General features: G+C 50.9%; 1 protein-coding gene across 2 annotated transcripts; it reads right to left on the reverse strand.

The window, feature by feature from the left end:
- Positions 1 to 149: 149 nt before the first annotated feature.
- Positions 150 to 19,729, reverse strand: SHISA5 (shisa family member 5). 2 transcript variants are annotated; one of them, XM_022573267.3, is made up of 6 exons: positions 19,559 to 19,729; positions 15,955 to 16,111; positions 7,890 to 7,973; positions 1,779 to 1,894; positions 1,418 to 1,630; positions 150 to 1,335 (listed from the first exon to the last, which is right to left on the reverse strand). In XM_022573267.3, exons 1-6 carry the CDS (start codon positions 19,626 to 19,628, stop codon positions 1,256 to 1,258), a joined length of 720 nt encoding a protein of 239 aa, XP_022428975.1. In that variant the 5' UTR covers positions 19,629 to 19,729; the 3' UTR covers positions 150 to 1,255. The 2 variants fall into 2 exon arrangements, with proteins under 2 accessions (XP_022428975.1, XP_022428977.1); XM_022573269.3 differs by lacking the exons at positions 7,890 to 7,973; positions 15,955 to 16,111; positions 19,559 to 19,729 and adding an exon at positions 3,281 to 3,383.
- Positions 19,730 to 19,832: the final 103 nt, after the last annotated feature.

The following is a 19,832-nucleotide window of genomic DNA, read 5'->3' on the forward strand; positions in this document are numbered from 1 at the left end:
GTGGCAGTCTTTGTCCATCACCCTCCCTAGCAGGATGGTCAGACGTCTGAACCCAATAAAAGTAGGGAAAACAAGGAACTTCAAATACTGGATGGAAATGATACCTAGCCTAAAACCCAATCCCAGCAGCCAAGAAAGGAGACAGCAGCTCCAAATAGTTGGATTTATTATAAACAAGGGTGCAGACCCTAGACTCCAAAACACATCAACAGGTACAAAGCTACTATGTGGTGAGACGTTAACGGAGGGATAGGGAACAGCGAGGTATGTGTCTGGGCCAAGAGCAGCCACCAAGGGTCCCCTCCACCTTTGGTCCAGACGACACCTTGGCCCAGGCGTCCCCACTGCCAAGACAAACTGTGGCCTGGGGTACAGGAGCTGGAAAGCCTGTGAGGCTGGTGCTGGGGAAGCAGGGACTATCAGACATCAGAGTTCCTCTGCTCTCTGGGGCAATTTTCCTCCAGGACCCAGGGGTTTCAGCCTCACACAACTATTACACACATTTTGAAACAGAAAACAGGCAAAATACTTAGCTAAAAGTAAAACAAAAACACTGCAGGGAGGACACCTGAGTGTGTAGGTGGACAGAGGCCACCCTGCCCACTTAAGGTGGCGGCCAGAGCCAACCAGGGCAGCCAGACGGAGGGTAAATGTGGGCCTCCAGGTGGTCCCAGGAGGGATGCAAGAACACAGACCAGGCAGACAGCGCTCAGGGGAGGGTGGGGTTCTGCCTGAGGCGTTTTGATATCAGGAGGCTGCCCACCCTCCACTGGGCATGGCACAGGCTCAGGGAGCTATGCATAAGGGTTGAGACCCACCTGTAGCCAGTTCCCAAGCCTCACCCACCTGCCTGCATCATCCTCGGGTTCTTCAAAGACAAGCCTGGGGACAAGCCATGGCCTTGAGCAATGGCTAGCCATTCTGCAGAAACTGGAACACGTGTGCATCCTGCCGGCAAAAGTCTGTACTATCCTAGTGTGACAAGCCCCACTTGCTCTCCCGGGGGTGGTCTAGAAAAGAACTGTTCTTTGAATTTTGCTTGAGATTTCAGGAAGCATAATTTCGAGTGAGGAAGGCAACAGAGTGTGGTCCCAGCAACTCTGGCAAGAATTGTTCCCAGCCCCTCATTGATCACAAGAAGCCTCATGTACAAACAGGACACACACACCACGCACAGGGAGAAAAGGACCGTGCCTGCATACCCATTCACACACACATGACAGATCAAGTGGCAGCCAGAGATGCAATGTTGTGCTCAGGGGGCCGCCTTCGGGGGGTCCATGTAGGCTGGATTGTAAGGAGGCTGGCTTGCAGGGTAGGGCATGGCTGCACCTCCTGAAAATAGAGAGGACACTGGTTGGCCATGGGCACGGCTGCAGGGGGTCCGGCACAGTTGGGAGTCGGTAGGGGTACTCACCAGCCACTGTCTCATGGTAGGCGGGGGGGCCCATGGGCTGGGCCAGGTAGGGTGGTGGGTACTGCGTGGGGTACGGCGCTGCTGGCATCCCTGGCTGGGGGGGCATGGGGTGGTAGCCCTGGTACGTTGGTCCGGGGTAGCTGGGCGGCACACTTGGAGCTTGCGAGTAAGGGGTGTGCACTACTGTGGTGGCCGTGGTGGTAGTCACGACCGCTGAAAAGAGAGTCCCAGTTAGGACCCTCAGGCCTGCCACCCCGCCCTCCAGCTCAGCTCCGGCAGGCCCCTGGTAAACCACGCCCACCGCCCGGGGGGCACCCTCACACAAGGGGTCCCAGCGGGCAGGTGGGCTGGCGGTGCTTACGGCGCGGTCGGCGGCACATCTTGTACAGACAGCAGCAGGAGCAGGTGAGGCAGATGATGACGGTGACGACAGAGAGCACAAAGATGGTCAGCCCAACGGCCACCGTCGTTCCGAACCTGCCAAAAAGCCGGTCAAGGCCCAGGGCCTCGCTCCCCTACCTAGGGCCAGCAGTCCGCCCCGCACCCATGCCCGAGGTGCACCCCTCTTGCCAGAGGAGACTCTGGGCAACACAGATAGAGCAACCTCTGGGGTATGTAGCTTGAACCTGTTTCAGCCTCAGGTGTTTCCTCAAGTGTAAAATGGGGTTGACTGAGAGTCACCCGGGGGCGGCCCCCTGGCTACACCCTCAGGAGCATGGGAGAGAGTTCTTCAGGTGCCTCGCCCATACACACATCTTGTCTACCCCCACCGAGCCAGCGGCAGATGCCCATCGAGTACACGCCACAAGGCAGGCACTGTGTGGCTTGAACCAAAAACTCAGAGGTGGGCGAGACAGACCAACTCATGGCCTCTGGGAGCCCACAGATTATTAGAGGAGGCAGAGGTTGAAGGGAAAATGACTCAGGAAGCACAGGTAACGAAAACGGGGAGAAGTTCCAGGAAAGGGGAGGCTGGTGAGGCCAGGACAGTGAAGTGAGGCACGCAGCGAGCCCAGGGTAGGGCTGCTGGCCCCCGGAGTGACGGTGAGCTTGCTGGGTGCCAAGCACTGTGCCAGGTGTCCACATACACCCTCGCTCTGACCAGAAGGGCAGGTGGGTAAACTAAGAGCCAGGCGGGGCTGGAGGGGCCCTGCCTTCTGGAACAGGCCGCCTCCCTGCCCACGCAGGCCCCTCAGCAAGGACCAGGACCAAGTGGAGAGCCCGCCCCCCGAGAACGCAGGGCAGGCCGTGGTGGGAAGTTCACCAAAGCCGACCTTCAAGGGCACAGCCACAGCCCCAAGCTGTCCTCCCCTGTTCCCCGAGGCCAAGCAGTGTGCCAGTAAAAGGCAACTGCACCAAGCACATCAAAACGTGGGAGGGGCTTGGTGAGCTTTAGGCATTCGCCTCCCCTGAGGCCTGGGGGAAGGCTGGGCACCCCCCTTCGCCCCGCCTTGGGTGGAGGGTCTTCCATCTCACAGCCCAGACGGGCAGCACAAGCTCAGCAAGGCCCGGCGCACAGCTCTGGGACAGACTAAGGACAGACCCTTCACACTCCAGACTCAAAATACCTGACTGCGTTCATAAAATAGGAGCCATTGGCCACTGTGAGGCCCAGAACAAGGCCCCAAGACAGGACCGTCAGGAGGTACCTTTCTGCCTAACCAGAGGAGCCTGTCACTGCTCCTCACCCACAGGCTCCTCCCAGACCCTCCACTGACCCAGGGATGTAGACACGCACACCCACGTTCACACGCAATCAATAGCACTCAACTGTAGGGCCACCACCACCGATCTCTAATCTCTCTTTCTCTCTCTTCTGTCTCTGTCTCTGTCCCTGACACACAGTATGGCGCCCAAGCTCACCCCATGTTAGCCTCCACCTTCACTTAGGGGCCTCCTGCACCCCCGGACTTCCCCTTTCCATCATGAGGTCACTCGGTTTCAATCTCCTCCCCTTTCCAGGAAAAGTAAAGCGAATCTCCTCGGCCCTCCCCTACCCCTGACGTCAGAGGCAGGAAGGAGAGATGCGGGGCCTCTTAAAGACACAGTGCGGCTGGCGGGCGCCCCAGCTGCTCCCAGCTGCGCTCCAAACTGGGGCCAGGAGTGGGGAGGGAAGCGCTCGGCTGTCTTCCCGGAGCTGCCTCCTCAGCCCTGCCTGCCCAGGCCCAGCTTCTCCACCCCACTGTCCAGGAGAGCCCTACCACGGGGTCCAAGACATGCCCCGCCTAGGGTCCCCAAACCACGCTCCTGCTCCGCCCAGCTCAGCCGGCCAGCCCCGTTCCAGCGGTCCCCTCGATGGGCTCCTTCAGCCATCTAAGCCTACCAGCAGACCCGGGGGCCCGCCGGCCCGTCCCCTCAGCTCCTCCTCTCCCACCAGCACATGCTCCAAGCCACAAACCTGCCTGAACCTGAACCTGCCTCACCAGGAAGATGCAGATGCCTCCCCAAGTCCCCTTGGCCACCCTGTCAGGTCTTATCTTGTCACTCCTGCTCAAAAGCCTAGTATGGCTGCTGTAGCTCCTGGGGTCACACAGGAATTTGCTTTATAATTTACTTATTAAACTTTGTGTGATGTGTGTGTGTATCTGTACTTTTCTCTCTGTGTGTGTGTATACATATATAAATACATATATAATAGTTGATAATAAAAGGAAAAAAATCTAGCATTTGTCTTATCAGATAGTAACACTTACAATAGGCAAATGTTAATCTTAATTAAAAGTCTAAATAAGGTAAAACTTGTGTGGCCTGGGACTCCCAGCCTCCCTCCTGTGTGCTCCAGCCACATCACCCTCCTTTTCAGCTTTTGAAAGCACCATGCTGTGTCCTACCTCAGGGCCTCTGCACACGCATTTCCTCCCCCCCAACTGCCCCGTCTGCTCTTCTCTTCCTCCCACCCCTACACAATTAATTCTTGGTCACTTTTCAGACCTCAGCTCAAAACATCACTTCCTCAGGGACACCTTCCCTCACCATGCAGATGAGGTAAGGCTCCTCGGTAAGTGCTCTTACAAATCAAATTCTTGTCTACCTCAGTTTATAAATACACACTCCTTTGTGTGAGCATTTGACTTAATGTGCATCTTACCTCCAGCCTGTGGATTCATGGATGCACAGACTGCACCAGCTCTGGACCATCACTGTATCTCCAGTGACTGGACATACAGGAGGTGCTCAATAAGTATTTAACAAATGAATAAATTCACTCAGGGACCCCATGGGCAGCACCTAGTAGGACAGCAAGGCACATTGCCCTGAGGAACAGCAATATTTGAGGGGTGGTTGCAGAGTGGGGCAGGGGCCTGTGGCCACAACAGACCACGACACTAATGGAACCACACCTCTGAGAGGAAGGAATGGGGCTTCCCAAGGCTGAGGCTACCTCCCAGATCAAGGAGCCCAAAGGCCAAGTTCAGAAGGCAGGGTTGGCCTAGGCAGGAAGGGACAGAAGGCCAGGGGAACAAGAGCCCAGGCAAGGAGCTTGCAGCGGGGCTGAATGGGACGGTCCCTAGGAGGCCAAAGACTTCCAACGTCCAGACACCGAGAGGGCCGTCTCTGGAACTGAGACACCATTACTCTCACCGCGACGCTGGCCAGGCAGCACGCGGCCGTGACACACTGGGTGAGAGAGCTGCGGAAGGAGCGCAGTGAGGGCTGATAACTGACACAGGTTGGCGATGCCCACACCTCACCTAGTGGACCTCCCTGCCCTCCCCCTGCACCATCACAGCAGAGTCAGCGCAGAGGATCAGCAGTGACCTGCCTGGAGCCTGGAGCCAGCAGTTCCACCACTTGGGTGCTTCAAGACACACCATTCCTGCCTGATCATACTGTGAGTGAAAGGAGCTAGGAAGGGACAATGAAATCAGGACCCAAAAGAACCATGACAGGGAACCAAGGAAGCTCTGGGGAGAGGACCAGCCACTGACCATCAACAGGGCAGGACAGGAGTCACCTGCCAAAGTGGAGAGTGGGTGGAAGACCCACAGGTAACATGGCCACACCATGGGGAGCATGGAGCCCAGGCCATGACAGGCAGATGCGGTCTCATCTGCATCGCTGTGCTCTGAACTGGTGCCTCGTTCTTGGAGAACCCAAGGAGTCACCCAGAGGAAGAGCGGGGGTAGGGGGGTGAAGTCCAAGAATGAAGCGGGAGGGGTCGGAGGTGGGGAGGGGGGCAGAGCTGGCACAGGCCCCCTCAGCACATAGGGTCCTTCCCCTGTCGAGTGTCCCCCGAGCTTCCAATCAGGGCTGGACCCCACCAAGGAACCAACGCTCCAATGGACAAACAACAGTGCCCTTGGCCAAGGGGGCATCACACGAATGCTCACCGGAGAGGATGTCTCTTTGGGGCCCAGGGTGGCGACCACCTGGGGGCATCCACAGGAGACGTGTCACTGATGACCCCATCCCTCCACCCTCCCAGCACCTACTCCTGGAGCCCTAAACCTTTGTAAGGCAGGTGCTGTGCGCCACTCTGGGGCTCTGCTCAGAAGCAGAGGAGAGATGGGGCAGGATGGGGTGGGGGCCCAAGGGGGCCGAGCAGCATCCGCACTCCGGGCAGATGGGCAAGATGGCCCAGTGGAGGCAGCAGCACACTCACACCTCCACACCTGCAGGGGTGGGGGGAGGTGCTCCTGAGCTGCCCCGGGAAGCCACTCCTCCTCTGTCCTGTATCTCCCCATGCAGGGCAGAGAGCAGGACACCACACCGCGGCCCCTTCCCTGGCAACCTTCCTAGCAGGCAGCCTCACCTCACCTCACCCCGCCAGCCCAGCCTCTCTCTGGCCTACAACACCTGGACCAGGAAGCCATGGTCCAGGCTCCCCGCCAGCTGCTGACATCCTCCGGGGAGCAGCCAGAGTGGTCTTCATCCTAAAACACCATTCAGGCCCCAGCACTGCCCAGAGCCCTCCATGGTGCCTGCCCAGGACATCAGACCCCCACGTGGGGCCAACTGAAAGCCCACAGCCTTGGGCCCCAGCGACGGGGTGCTCCCTGCATGTAGAGGGAGTGGCGCTTCCAGGTCTCAGTCTCTGACCAACATAGGGAACAGGATCAGCGGGCAGAACAGAGGGAGGAGGCCCAGCCACGGTTGCCTAGGAGCAAAGCTGCACCTCTTCCCCTCCCCCACTCACAGGAGCCCTGCCCCAATTCCTCTGCAGCCAAAGAGGCCCACACTCACCCAGGCCCACAGGGCAAGATGGGACAGGACAAGAACCTGGACCCCACTACACAGGCCCAGAGCCCAAAGTCTCTTCCTCCAAAGGGGCAACCAGGCCTAGGTGGACCTTCTCAGAGGGGCTTCTAGATCCACCGAGGTAGAGGGCAGATGGCACGTGGAACAGACTCCGCGAGGAAAACACACAAGCAGCTGCACGCCCATTCCAGCCACGCGAAATGTGCATCACAACACCCGTCACGGCGGCAACAAGACAGCGCAGGAACCTGGCCAAGGGGACTGGAGTTTGGGCAACTGGGGTATTCCCCGGCCCCCTGAAGGGAAGGCCCTGACAATAACCATGACCCACAAACCCTGACACAGACTGTGCACCATCAGTTATCCCAGCATCTTTACCCCACAATAATCACCCCATCACTCTGCACCCCGCACCACCACTGCCCCTGTCACTTTCACCACTGCCACCATTACCCCAACACCAACACCCACCACCAGCATCCTTATCACATCTCCCTGTCACTGTCCCCCATCACCACCATCACCTCGTACCATCATACACCTGCCTGTCACCCCATTACACAGCCCCACCATAGCCCCCATTACCATCAGCCTCTACACCATCAACACGCACTACTCTGCCATTCCACACACCCACCATCATCTACCATCACCCTATCCCGGACCAGGAAGCCAGATGTGACAGGGATGCTGGTGGTGGGTGTTGGTGTTGGGGTAATGGTGGCGGTGGTGACAGTGATGCGGGCAATGGTGGTGCGGGGTGCAGAGTGATGGGGTGATTATTGTGGGGTAAAGATGCTGGGATAACTGATGATGCCCGTCTCTGTGTCAGGGTTTGTGGGTCGTGGTTATTGTCAGGGCCTCTCCCCACCACTGCACCCAGCACCACCACTGTACCATCACCACACACTCAGCATTGTAGCCCCCATCATCTCATCCCTGCCACCACTGCCGCATCACTATCACCGTTTGCCACTATCATCCCCATCACCTACATCCATAGGTCACCTGTGCCCACACCATCACCTAGGTCAATATGAACACCCACACCTGGCCTTTCCATCGTGAACCCCCAACCACAGTCTCCCCCATCCCTGGCACAATGATGAAGACACCCAACACAAGGATCAAAGGTCCTGGAGGTCAGATATGGTGACAGCTTCCCTGAGGCTCTAGCCCAAGGACTCTGTGCCATCCCAGTCCCCACAGCCCTCCTGAGCCCCCCTTGTCACCTCTTCCAGGAAGATGTACCCAGACTGCAGGTTTTATTTACCCAGACATGGGGTCGCTGTCCAGGCTAGAGCGAAACTTCAGTGTTGAGCCCAGCTGTTCCGGTGGCTCCACATTGGTGGGGATGCTGCAAAAAGGAAACCTCACAATTAACATGACTGCGCCCCACCCAGCACACCGAGAACGAACAAACACTAACTTAGCACACACACAGAACATGCATGAAAGCCAGCCCCATACTGGGCCAGAGAAGTAGCCCCGGGGGCCTCTGGAGGACAGATATCACACACACCAAGATCTCAGGCTACAAAGCCACACATCCTTCTAAAGTGCACATCGAACATTCTCTAGGACAGACCACATGTGAGGCCACAAAACCAGTCTCAAGAGATCTGAAAAGACAGTTATCATACAAAGTATCTTCAATCACAATGGGATGAAGTTATAAATCAGTAACAAAAGACACACGCTACAAAGTTAAAGAAAAAAATCCCCAAAAAACCCCCTCATACCTTGGGAAACTAACATATTACAGCAACAACAACAACAAAAGAGCTGTTGCTTAAATAAGAAATCATAGAGGAAATTAAGAAATCTGTAAAACTGAATGATAATAAAAATACCACTGGTCAAAATTTGTGAAACACAACTAAAGGGTTCTTAGAGGGAAATTATAGCTTTAATACTGAGATGGTAGTAAACTGAAGAAGATGGGGAAAATGTAATAGAACAAACCCTCCAAATAAGGAAGGAATTAATAAAGATAACTGCAAAAATAAAAGAGAATAGCAGCCGTGGAAAATAAGAGAAGATTAACAGAACCAAAGCTGGTGGACCTCTGGCAAGACAAATCAAGAAAAGGAGAAAAGACGCAAAAAGATAAAAATACAGAATGAAAAGGGGTAAACTACAGACACAAGAGAGATTTTAAAAATAATAACTGTCTGGGAATTCTCTGGTGGTCCAGTGATTAGGACTTGGCGCTCTCACTGCCGAGGCCTGGGTCCAATCCCTGGTCAGGGAGCTAAGATCCCACAAGCCTCATGGTGCGGCCCCCCTCCCCAAAATGATAATAACTGTTTGAATTGAACAAACCACCTGTGAAAAGGCATTTTTGAAACAAATGGAGGCAACTGAAGACAGACTAGTACAGAAAGCTATTAATGAACTGCTGTTAATTGTGCCAAGTGTGTTCCTGATATATAATTATATTTCTTTTTAAAGGACTCACTTCTGCAGATAACTAATATTTTTTTTTTTTTTTTTTTTTTGTGGTACGTAGGCCTCTCACTGTTGTGGCCTCTCCCGTTGCGGAGCACAGGTTCCAGACGCGCAGGCTCCGCGGCCATGGCACGGCATGTGGGATCTTCCTGGACCGGGGCACGAACCCCTGTCTCCTGTATCGGCAGGCGGACTCTCAACCACTACGCCACCAGGGAAGCCCCAGATAACTAATATTTAAGGAGAAATTTTTATGCCTGGGATGGGTTTTAAAATAATCCAGAAAACAAAAGTAGTGGGAGGTATATGGAACACTAATGTCAGAGTATTGATAACTATGAGAGCAGGTGATGGATATATTATTCTCTCTGCTTTTGTATGTATTTGAAAATTCTCAAAATAAATTCTCAACAAATTAACAAAATAAAATTCAAGAAACAAAGAAAAAAATGCAAGAGCATTAGGAACAACTATACGGTACTAAATCTGAAGGACAAGTAAAGCTGAGAAGAAAATATTCTTTAAAACTTCAGTGTGTGTGCTTTGGCAAGCAATAACAAGAGTAAAGCACACCAAGCTGGGATGCAGGGAGGGCGGGGGGAGTGTGTGGCTGGGAAGAGACTTCCATGGAGGTGGGCCTGGCATCTGAAGCCCCTTTTCTCCTGGGGGCATTAGCCTATTTCAGAGGGGCAGCTGAGAGCAGCATTTCTGAAAACCTCAGGTGGCAGAAATTATATCCAGAGGCCAGCAGGTGGGCAAGCCCTGATGATTCCCACTCACTTGGGCTGGGTCCTGAAAAGCAAGGAGAAACTCAGCATGAGTTTCTCAGCTCAGCTCTGCAATTAGGCCAAGGTGACCTTAGAGTGCTCATGTCCCTGGCAAAAGCAATATCAATCCTCCCTGGAGGAAGTCCTAAGGTCCAAATGTCTACAATCAATTTTGCAAATGCAATGTTTGGCACACAACTGAAGATTTTCAGGAACACTAGGACACTAGACAACATGACTAGAAAACAACAGAAACAACTGAAATATCCACAAGGGCTTTAAATATTGAAGTTATCACACCCTAACATTAAAACAAAACATACTTTAAGATAACTAATAAGAACCTGCTTTATAAAAATGAAATTAAGTTTTAAAAAAATACTTTGGGACTTCCCTGGTGGCACAGTGGATAAGATTCTGTGCTCTCAATGCAGGAGGCCCTCATCAGGGAACTAGATCCCACACGCATGCTACAACTAAGAGTTCGCATGCCACAACTAAGGAGCCCGTGTGCCGCAAATAAGAAGCTCACATGCCACAACTAAGGAGCCCACCTGCTGCAACTAAGACCCAGTGCAACCAAATAAGTAAATAAATATTAAAAAAAAAAACAAAACATACTTTGTTCAAGGAGATGAAAGGAAAAAAATTAAGCAGTTTAGGAGAACTTGAAATATAAAAAAGAAACAAAAATTCTTGAACTAAAAACTTACACAAAAAAATAGTAATTTATGGGCTTCCCTGGTGGCACAGTGGTTGAGAGTCCACCTGCCGATGCAGGGGACGCAGGTTCGTGCCCCGGTCCCGGAAGATCCCACATGCTGTGGAGCGGCTGAGCCTGTGCGTCCAGAGCCTGTGCTCCGCAACAGGAGAGGCCACAACAGTGAGAGGCCCGCGTACCGCAAAAAATAATAATAAAATAAAATAATAATAATAATTTATTAGACACAGTGCAAGATATAATTAAACAACTGGAGGATAGGCCCAAACAAATATATGTACACTAAAGCCTGGAGACACAAAAAGATGGTAAATGTAAATACAAAAGAGAGTAGGTGAAATACGAAATACAATTTACAAAAGGTCTTACATGTGTGTAACTAGAGTCCTAGAGGGAGAAGTGTGAGAATGGGGCAGAAGCAATATTTAAAAAGATGATGGCTGGAGTTACTCAGTTTTCCTGGATATCTCCCATAAATGCAGGAGATATACATGCTATTAAAATTGTTTGTTTTTCTCCTAGCAAAAACAAAAACAAAAAAAACAAGCCAACAATTCCAGAAGTACTGTGAACCCCAAGCAGCAAAAATTCAAAGAAAAGCACACTTAGGCACATCATAGTAAAACTGCTGAAAACCAAATACAAAGAGGAAAAACTTAAAAATTAGTCAGAGAAAAGATATGTTGCTTGCAAAGGAGCAATAATAAAGCCATCAGCTGATTACTCACCAGGACTTAATGGAATGAGGGAACTTCCCTTGTGGTCCAGTGGCTAAGACTCTGCCTTCCCAATGCAGTGGGCCTGGTCAGGGAACTACATCCCATATGCCACAACTAAAAGATCCCACACGCCACAATGAAGACCCGACGCAGCCAAATAAATAAATAAATATTTTTTTTTAAAAAAAGAAGACAATGGAATGAAAGCTTCAAAGTGCTGAACTTTGGGGCTTCCCTGGTGGTGCAGTGGTTAAGAATCTGCCTGCCAATGCAGGGTACATGGGTTTGAGCCCTGGTCCGGGAAGATCCCACATGCCACAGAGCAACTAAGCCTGTGTGCCACAAATACTAAGCCTGCACTCTAGAGCCCGCGAGCAACAACTACTGAGCCTGCACGCCTAGAACCCATGCTCCACAACAAGAGAAGCCACCATAATGAGAAGCCCACAGACTGCAACGAAGAGTAGCCCCCGCTCGCCACAACTAGAGAAAGCCCGCGCGCAGCAACGAAGACCCAATGCCGCCAAAAATAAATAAATAAATTTATAAAAAACAAATAAATAAATTGATCTTTAAAAAAAAAGTGCTGAAATTTGATAACTTCAAAGTGCTGAAAGTTAATAACTGCCAACCTAGAAATCTATAACGAGGAAAAATATCCTTTAAGAAAGAATGTAGGACTTCTCTGGTGACTCAGTGATTAAGAATCCGCCTGCCAGGGCTTCCTTGGTGGCGCAGTGGTTAAGAATCCTCCTGTCAATGCAGGGGACATGGGTTTGAGCCCTGGTCCAGGAAGATCCCACATGCCGCAGAGCAACTAAGCCTGGGCACCACAACTACTGGGCCTGAGCTTTAGAGCCCGCAAGCCACAACTACTGAAGCTTGTATGCCTAGAGCCTGTGCTCCGCAACAAGAGAAGCCACCGCAATGAGAAGCCCGCGCACCGCAATGAAGAGTAGCCCTGGCTCGCCGCAACTAGAGAAAGCCCACAAACAGCAACGAAGACCCAACGCAGCCAAAAATAAATTAATTAATTTTTTTAAAAATCACTTAGACAATATTGAAGAATATCAAAGATTATTATAAAGACACAGTAATTGAGTCTGCTTTAGCCCAGGGATAGACAAACAGACCAATGTAACATAATAGAGAACCTAGAGACAGACACGCATATGTGGACACTCAATCTGTAACAAACTTGGCACTGTAGAGTGACAGAAAAAAAGGATAGTTTTCTCAATAAGTGGCACTGGGTCAACTGAATACCCAAATTAAAAAATGAAATTTGATCTCTACTTACATGCACTACTACTACTAGGCATACTTAAAAGAAATCCATATACATGTGCACTAAAAGATATGTACAAAGATGCTCAAAGCAGCATTATTTGTTATAGTGAAAGGAAGGAAGGAAGGAAGGAAAGAAGGAAGGAAGTGAGTGAGGGAGGGAGGGAGGGAGGGAGGGAGGAAAGGAAGAAACAATCCAGATGTCCATCAACATTAAAATGGATCAACTGTGGTATAAAACTTAACATACACCAATGGAAATGAACAGACAACACAACATGGATAAAACTCACATGTTGAGAGAAAGAAACCAGATAGGAAATAGATGTATGATGTCATGTGTATGTCTGTGTGTGTGTGTGTGTTTGTCTCTGTGTGTGTGTGTGTTTAACAGGTATAGCAGTTTAATGGTTACCTTTGGGGATAACAGAGGGAATACTGATTGGTAAGTAACATGAGGGGGCTTCTGGGATGCTGTGATGTGCTAATTCTTGCCCTGGATAGGTGGTGGTTACGTGGATGTGGATGTGTTTACTCTGCAGTAATTCACTGAACTGTACACTTTATATTTGTGTACTTTTATGTATGTATGATATATACTGCCCCCAACCCCAATAAAAAAACTAAACTATAGAACTTAGGGATGCATGTTTGGGTATTACAGCTCTAAAGAAAAGCAAGGCTATATAAAAGTTAAGAATTATCACTATCTTAGTGGGATGAGAGGAGAGACAGTGATTGGGAGTAAGCTCAACAGGACTTCTGATGTCTTGACCTGCATAGTGGTCATGCAGATATTTGCTTTGTGATAAATCACTGAGTTGTACATTTATTTTAATGCAGTTTTCTGTATGTGAATTATATGTTACAACATAACAGAACAAAAAACAATCTCAAGGAATGAGTTTAACAGCAGATTAGACACTTGAAGAATTGAATGAACTGAAAGGTTAGAAGACATTATCCAGAATGCAGCCGAGAGATGAAAATATGGAAGAGAGACTAGGAGATGTGGACACTGGAGGAGAAGATGCAGCATGTATAAATGGAGTCCCAGAAGGAAAGGAGAAGGAGGAAGGGCAATACTTAAAGAATAGCAGATTATTTTCTAGAACTAATGAAAGACACTAAACCACAGACTTAAGAAGCTCAAACATAACATCATAAATTTTTAAAAATCTATACCTAGATATATCATAGTGTAACTGAAGAATACCAAAGACAAGAAAAGAAAAATCTTAAAAAGCTGTCATAAGGAAAGAAAAAGATTTCTTTTAAATGATGGACAACTGACTATTGAGCTGATGTCTCAACAGAGATAATGGAAGTCAGAGAAAATAACCATCAACTTAAGTCCTGCTCAGATAAAATATTCTTTAAGAATGAGATCAATATAATTTACCATATTAACAGAATAAAAATAAAAATCATCCAATTATCTCTAAAGATGCAGGAAAAATATTTGACAAAATTCAAGATCCCTTCATGATTAAAACTCCAAGCAAACTGGGAACAGAAGGGAACTTCCTCAACCCAATAAAGGGCACCTATGAAAAAGCTACAGCTAACATCATACCTAATAGTGAATGCTTTCTCCCTAAAATTGAGAACAAGACAGGGATGTCTGTTCTCACCATTTCTATTCATCATTATACTGGAGGTTCTGGCCAGTGTGATGAGACAAGAAAAAATAAAAGTATACAGATTGAAAAAAAAGTAAACATGGGACTTCCCTGGTGGTGTAGTCATTAAGAATCTGCCTGCCAATGCAGGGGACACGGGTTCAAGCCCTGGTCCGAGAAGATCCCACATGCCTCAGAGCAACTAAGCCCGTGGGCCACAACTACTGAGCCTGCGGTCTAGAGCCCACAAGCCACAACTACTGAGCCCACATGCCACAACTACTGAAGCCCATGCACCTAGAGCCCGTGCTTCACAACAAGAGAAGCCACCGCAATGAGAAGCCCGCAAACCTCAAAGAAGAGCAGCCCCCACTTGCCGCAACTAAAGAAAGCTCGCACGCAGCAACAAAGACCCAATGCAGCCAATAAATAAATAAAGAAAACGAAGTAAACAACAGAAGAAAAAAATGGAATGAAAAAAACCAAAACAATACAGTAAGTGAAAAAGAAAGAAATATAGAACAAGAGAGACAAATATAAAGCACAAAACAAGATAGCAAATATTGAATGTAATCCCAGAAATACCAATAATTACATTAAACTTAAATGGAATAAATCCTCCTGTTTTTTAAAGCTACCAGAATAATTTTTTTTAAAAAAAAGAAAGAAAGAAGACACTTATAAAACGTAAAGACAGCAAAAGGGTAGCAGTAAAACGGTAGAATATGATCCATCAGGCATACAGCCTGGTGTCGCCATTCCCCAGGGAACTTTGCAACTCCTTAGTCAGTAACTACATGCATGTCTCTGACCTGGCAATTCGCTCCACTGTACTTGGCAAGAAATTCTCACATGGCTCTGTAAAGGAGGAAGTATATGAGGATGCCCACCACAGTAATCTATGACAGCAAGTTCTGGACTCACACCACAAAGAATACATGGCAGTGATGGGCACAGGCCAGGTGTACACACAGCAATGTGGATGCGTCTTACGAACACTGCACTGACTGCAAAAAGTAAGAGGGTTCACTGTGCCCACAGAATATAAACTTTGCAACACAAATAATCGAAAGAATACAACAGACTGACTGGTTGCCTACAGAATAAGAGGGGAATGGAATGGTCATGGGAGATTAAAATAACATGGTGTAAGATGGTGGAGGGCTGGTCTTGCCCAGACCAATGATGGTCACCTGCCATGAGCTGAGCAGTGTGACTACCTCAACCCTCTATACCTGTGGCCGAACACAAACAAAACACACAGTGTGGCAAAGGGAGACACACACAGGGTCCTAGAACCTTGGTTCCAGCCTATGAAACAGTTTAAACCCAAGATGCAGTGTAAATCCACGGGCCATGGCAAGAGGACAAAGGCATGGCCCACAGTGGGCTACACACCCATGCACTATGCCCTCCAGGGTCCACAAGATGATACCTGCACAAATCACATACAACCCCCCACCAGGTGCACACACACACTGCGAGGTACACTCATGCCAAGGTGTCCACCCTGAGGACACGTTGGTACAAGTACACGCCCAGGGGTGAGCCACAGGGCCCGCCGAGGCCACCAACCCCTGAGAAACCTGCTCAGCCCTCGAGAGTGGGGGAGAGAGGAACAAGGGACTACCTGAGCAGGGTCTGGGGAGTCCGGCCCAGGACAAGGACTCCCCAGTCCCCCACCCTCAGTGATCTGCCACCATCTCGAGAGGGCTGAGGGGAAAGATGGGCAGGCTCAGGCTGCCTACCTTGTGACCTCCGATGCACCCACCTGGCCTCCGGAACACCACATTCTTCCCCATTCCACACAAATTTCTTCAGCACATCAGAGCAGCAGTACTGGTCATAACAGGTGCCACAGCAGAAATCAGGACAGAACTTGGGGAAGAGGTTGTGTCCAGCGGAAACCATACACACCTCACTGTGGGCTGAAACAGAGAAAGACACCATTCATCTGTGGCCATGGGGCCAGGCCTCCGCCCTGTCCCAGCCAATACAGCCCCTTCCCCAGCAAGGCCAGCAGGTCCCAGCATACCAAGCCATCTCTGAGCCATCCCACTCATTGGCCACCTCTGGCCACTGCCCCAACCAGCCTTTCCCTCTCCCCTGGGCCACAGCAGAGGTGCCAACCTGGGCTCCCTGCCTCTCCCACCAGTCCACTTGCCCTCCAGATGGGACAGTGAACTTTCTACGTGTGAGTCTGACTGGGCCACTCCCCACTCTCAGGCCATGGGATCAAGCCCAGAGTCCACAAAGCAGGGTCCAGACTACAAAGGACCTTGAAGGTCACCCCCTTCTCTGCCAGTATTCTACCTGTTTCCCATCCTCCACCTTCAAATCTACCTACCCATCAAGGCCTTACTCCAGGCCCCCTCCTACAGAAGCCACCCAAGCCCAGCAGTCCCAGTTGCTGGGGACCAGGCCCTGGACTGACCTGTTCTTTTTATTTTTTTTGGCCACACTGCATGGCATGCGGGATCTTAGTTCCCCCCTATATTGGGAGCGCGAAGTGGACTGACCCATTCTTTTTTTTTTAATATTTTTTTTATTAATTTATTTTATTTACTATTTTTTATTTTTGGTTGCATTGGGTCTTTGTTGCTGTGCACGGGCTTTCTCTAGTTGCTATGAGCGGGGGCTACTCTTCGTTGCAGTGTGCGGGCTTACTGTGGTGCCTTCTCTTGTGGAGCACGGGCTACAGAAGCACAGGCTTCAGTAGTTGTGGCTCGCGGGCTCAGTAGTTGTGGCTTGAGGGTTCTAGAGTGCAGGCTCAGTAGTTGTGGCGCACGGGCTTAGTTGCTCCACGGCATGTGGGATCTTCCCGGACCAGGGCTCGAGCCCGTGTCCCCTGCATTGGCAGGTGGGCTCTTAACCACTGCGCCACCAGGCGAGCCCAGACTGACCCATTCTTAATCCTCACTCCCTGTCCCTACCGCTCAGCCGCAGCAGCCTCAGTCCCTGCTGGACACTACGACTTCAGGAGCCGGCCCTCACAGACTATAGCTTTACAGCAGGCTGCCTCCTGACCAATTCACCATGGGCCACAGTCACTCCCGCCACAGAAGTGTCCATGCGGTACTTAGCCCTGGGCTGGGCCTGCAGTAGGCACCTAAGAAATGTTTGTGCCCTCAGAGGCCAGGGCTCTGAGGCAATGGCACCATGTGGAGCCCCAGAACCATCACAAGGCTCTTAGTCAGAGGTGGGGTCTAAGTATACCTGGCTGACAAGTGTGGAAAATGACCACAAAGTTTGCAAACTTCCAGGAAGATGTTACGGCCAAATGTTCCCACGCATCCTTTGGCTACATTAGCACAGATCTAGTGCCCACCAGCAGGACAGAATGGTCCTGGATTCTGCCTAGACAGGCCCCAGATGGAACACCCAGTCCAGGAAGGCCCAGATGACTATGGTAGGCTGGGGATAGTCCTGATAAACCCTGAGGTAGAAAGTCCTGGCACAGCACTGGGACTCTAAAGACCCAGCCTGGTCATGCCCCCAGGGCAGTGGGCAGTGTCTAGAGACCCAGCCTGGTTGGTATATTGAAAGGGAAAATTTGTCACCCCTAAATATTTCTCTTTGGGGACTTCCCTGGCAATCCACTGTTAAGACTTCGCCTTCCAATGCAGGGGTGTGGGTTCGATCCCTGATCGGGGAGCTAAGATCCTACAGGCCTCGTGGCCAAAAAACCAACACACAAAACAGAAGCAATATTGTAATAAATTCAATAAAGACTTTAAAATTGGTCCACATCCAAATAAATAACTAAATAAATATTCCTCTTTGGCCTAGGGATTATTTTAAGCAGATTAGTTTTAAGAAACTGCAGACATAGGAGAAGCTCTGAAAACTAAGAAGTTACCCTTTTGCAATAGACATTTGTAAGTATAAAGGAAATCTCCATTTGTAAGTGTATCTCCTCGCTGTACTAGGAAGAGGGGGTTGACCTTATCTCTAGAATCAATGCTGAAGGCATAGATTTAAATCTGCATAACAACCTTACCCTTGTTTACTGGGCTATTCCTGGTAACTTCCCATAACTGACCCCCAATATCCTTTTTTGCCTTTAGCTCAAGATGGTATTTAAGGTGAGGGCTTCCACCATTTGGGGGAGTTACTCAGTTTTCCTGTGTCTCTCTCATGTATACAGGAGGTATGCAGTTAAACTTTTGTTTTTCTCCTGTTAATCTGTCTTACATCAATTTAATTATTAGACCAGTCAAAGAACCTAGATGGCAAGAAGGGAAAATGTTTCCTCCCCCACAGTATCATGCACCCTGGGGCCACTGGCAGAGCAAGGTCCAAAGACAGAGGCACTGACTGACCTCCTTGAGAAGGGACAACCAGGAACGGGGTGGTTGGTGGGGGAGATGCTTTATTCCTGGCAGCTCCAGGCAGAACCCTGCTCTGGGCAAAGCTGCAGGGCAGAGGATGGGACCACCAACAGGCCCAATGTAGCCAGCTGTCCACCTGCCAGCAGGTACGCTCAGCATAGCCCATGCTACTGGGAGGCTCGGGCAACCTACCTCCAGCAGGGCCATTACAGCCTTTACAGCCACAGCCCAGCCCAAGCGTCTAAGCTGGGCCTGAAGACACATACAGGTGAGTCTGTTTGAGCCAAAAGCCCATGACACAAATGTTCTTCTGATGCCCAGACGCTCTGAACCAGGCTGTCCAGACCTCCCTGGACCAGAGAACAGGGCTCTACCTTCTCACTTTCCCAGGTCCTCCAGATTCGTCCACAGTCCCAAGGAAATAAAGTCCTTCCCTTGGAGGAAACCACCCACCCCAGAAGGATTTTTGGCTTCCTATGGAGGTGGGTGGGGGCAGTGCGCTTTTCCAATCCCTACCCCTGAAAGGCCCCCAGCCTTGCTTCCGCCGTCTGTGATTCATCCGTCTACAATCAACACACACAGTTAGTGTGTCTCCTCCAATCCTGGGGGCCAGCTTCAGCAGTCTCCAGGAATACCAGGGCCATGGAGGCAGAGTGTGGAGGTTCCCAGCCAATAAACAGAGGCTGAGGGAAGGCCTCTGATGGAGGGGCCAGGCCTCCCTGCTGCCACCATGCCCCGCTAAGGGCAGGCAGGGAATCCTACCCACCCCCTTGGAACACTCTAGGACAGACACCCCCACCCTCCCCATTCTAGGACAGAACAATGATGGCAGCTGCCTAGGGTCTGGGCAGTGTCAGTGCTGACGGGAGGGAGGCTGAAGTGGAGGAGAGACCAGTCGTGGGGTCCGCTAACTGCCTCGAAGTTATTAGGGCTCGTCTGGGGTCACTGCGGGGACGGCGCTGCCCGGGCTCCTACCAGGGACGGCGCGGACGTGGCCACCCCCCATGCCTGCCAGGGATAAACTCCCCCACCGCCAAGACTCACCACCCGGAGGCGCTGGTAGCAGCAACAGCAACAGCAGCAGGATCCGAGGCGCTGGGGCCGGCGCGGCCATGGCTGGGCGGGTGGGCGGACGGACTGACGGTCGTAGCGCGACCGTAGCCTCAGCGACCCGCGCGGCCACCCGCTTCCTCGCCTCGCCTCGCCTCGCCTCGCCTCGCCTCGCCCCGCCCCGCCCCGCCCCTGCCCGGCCCGGCCGTTCCGGGAACCCCGCCCGGGAAGGAGAGGAGGGGAGAGGGAGGGCGAGAGAGGGTAAGCG

Source organism: Delphinapterus leucas, chromosome 10 (genome assembly GCF_059928025.1).
Source record: "Delphinapterus leucas isolate spDelLeu-1000000601 "Yukka" chromosome 10, BTC_Dleu_Yukka2, whole genome shotgun sequence".
Taxonomy (NCBI): Eukaryota; Metazoa; Chordata; class Mammalia; order Artiodactyla; family Monodontidae; genus Delphinapterus; species Delphinapterus leucas.

Coding starts and splice junctions, on each gene's coding strand:
- SHISA5 (XM_022573267.3), bottom strand. CDS start 19,628: ATGGCCGCGCCGGCCCCAGCGCCTCGGATCCTGCTGCTGTTGCTGTTG. Junction 7,974..15,954: donor TGTGGTGTTCCGGAGGCCAG/GTGGGTGCATCG, acceptor TCCTTTTTGCAG/CATCCCCACCAATGTGGAGC. Junction 1,895..7,889: donor GACAGCGACCCCATGTCTGG/GTAAATAAAACC, acceptor GCTTTTTGGCAG/GTTCGGAACGACGGTGGCCG.